General features: G+C 45.0%; 1 protein-coding gene across 1 annotated transcript in view; it reads left to right on the forward strand.

Annotated features, from left to right (window-relative positions):
• Positions 1 to 1,535, forward strand: part of LOC101847248 — a gene marked incomplete at its 5' end in the record, with an annotated part of 5,064 nt that extends 3,529 nt beyond the window's left edge. The window contains 1 exon segment of the mRNA XM_005092863.3: positions 455 to 1,535. Coding sequence (XP_005092920.1) covers positions 455 to 1,315 — 861 coding nt within the window. The 3' untranslated portion in view covers positions 1,316 to 1,535.
• Between the last annotated feature and the right edge of the window lie 19 nt (positions 1,536 to 1,554).

Consider the following 1,554-nt stretch of genomic DNA (forward strand, 5'->3'; position numbering starts at 1 on the left):
CTTCTTCTTCTTCTTCTTCTTCTTCTGCTTCTTCTTCTTCTTCTTCTTCTTCTTCTTCATGAGTGTACTGTATCGTAGGTTTCCCACCCGACATCAACATAATTATTTATGAAAGTTATTCAAGAGTGGGCTGTTTTATAAAACATGACTGAAAGGGCTAATCCGGACTGAGAGGATAGGCTACAACATCCCAGCAAACGTACAAAAATCCTCGATGAAAAAAAAATCGTCATTCGGTAACTGAACTCAAGTATTCTGCGTGCAATGGCGAAGAATCGAACCACAACACCGCAGCGTAACACAACACGAAAAAGTGCATACATGTGGGTCATTTTGACAATACATAGCCTAGATCTAATAATAATAATAATAATAATAATAATAATAATAATAATAATAATAATAAAATCATCTCGGAAAATATTTGTTTTGATAAGTTTTCTTTTCTTTCCAGTCAACAGACCAGACGTCGGCGTATTTTAATTCTGCGCAGGCTGAGCTCATGACATCGCAGATTGGCGACAGACATTCAAACCGTCGCCCAAGCAATGTTGATCTGTACGGTAACGACGATGCTGAAAACGCCAAATCGCGACTCTCCTCCAGGGAAAGCGCCCCGCTCCCTCCCCCTGTGGCTGTGCCAAACCATGAAAAAGACACAAGCGAAAGGAAGGCAGTGATTCTTCTAGGCGTGCGAGAATCTACTGCAGATGACATCGCAGTAATTTCGAAAGCGGCGCATGCGCAAAAAGTAACTTCCGATTCTGCTACAGCTTCTGATTCCGCAAACGTGACAATCACGGCTACCGTAGAATTGAGCCGGGAGTCCAGTGATGTGTCCATCACTGACGTCATTGAACGATCAGAGAACAGGGAGCGTTCTATACAATCCTCTGCTGGCTCTGGTCACGTGGGCCTACCTGACAGCCCACGAGACTCACCGATGCCGGTTATAGTGACCTCGACTGAGGACGGTGAGATCAAAGGCACAGAAAGCACACACTCAAAGAACAAAAAAATAGATAATCAAGTTTTGCCTGGCAGCAGCGTCAACCAAGAAGTAAGCAATCCAGAGAACACGAAAGCAATCCTGTCTTCGTCAAAAAGACGACAGACGTCGGACCACGCATCGCTTCCAGGTGAGGAGGAGGGGTCCGACTACTATTCCGACGACAGTAGTTGTGAGGACATCAGGGTGGTGCCCGAGGAGCCGTTTTTCTACCACAAACCTCCGAGTTCTGAGACCCTCATATCTGTGCCTGTGCATGTCGATTCTCCCGCTAGATTCTCAGAGAGCGACAACGTGGGGGAGTAAACAGGCGGAGACACTCATAAAAAAACATCTTCACACGGGTTTTGAACTCACGCCTTACCAGAAAAACGGCGAAGAGCTTAACTATTACAGCACAGACGCTGGTACTTTTTAACTATTATCATCGAGTGAGGTTCAGCTCTTGTAACCATAGACAACCAAAGACTAATAGACAAATAATGTTGCTAAAGAGGAAAGAGAGGGTGAAAAAGGGAAGAAGAGGGGGCGCTTTCAAAAAAAGG

This window comes from Aplysia californica, unplaced genomic scaffold (genome assembly GCF_000002075.1).
Source record: "Aplysia californica isolate F4 #8 unplaced genomic scaffold, AplCal3.0 scaffold00054, whole genome shotgun sequence".
NCBI classification, from domain to species: Eukaryota; Metazoa; Mollusca; class Gastropoda; order Aplysiida; family Aplysiidae; genus Aplysia; species Aplysia californica.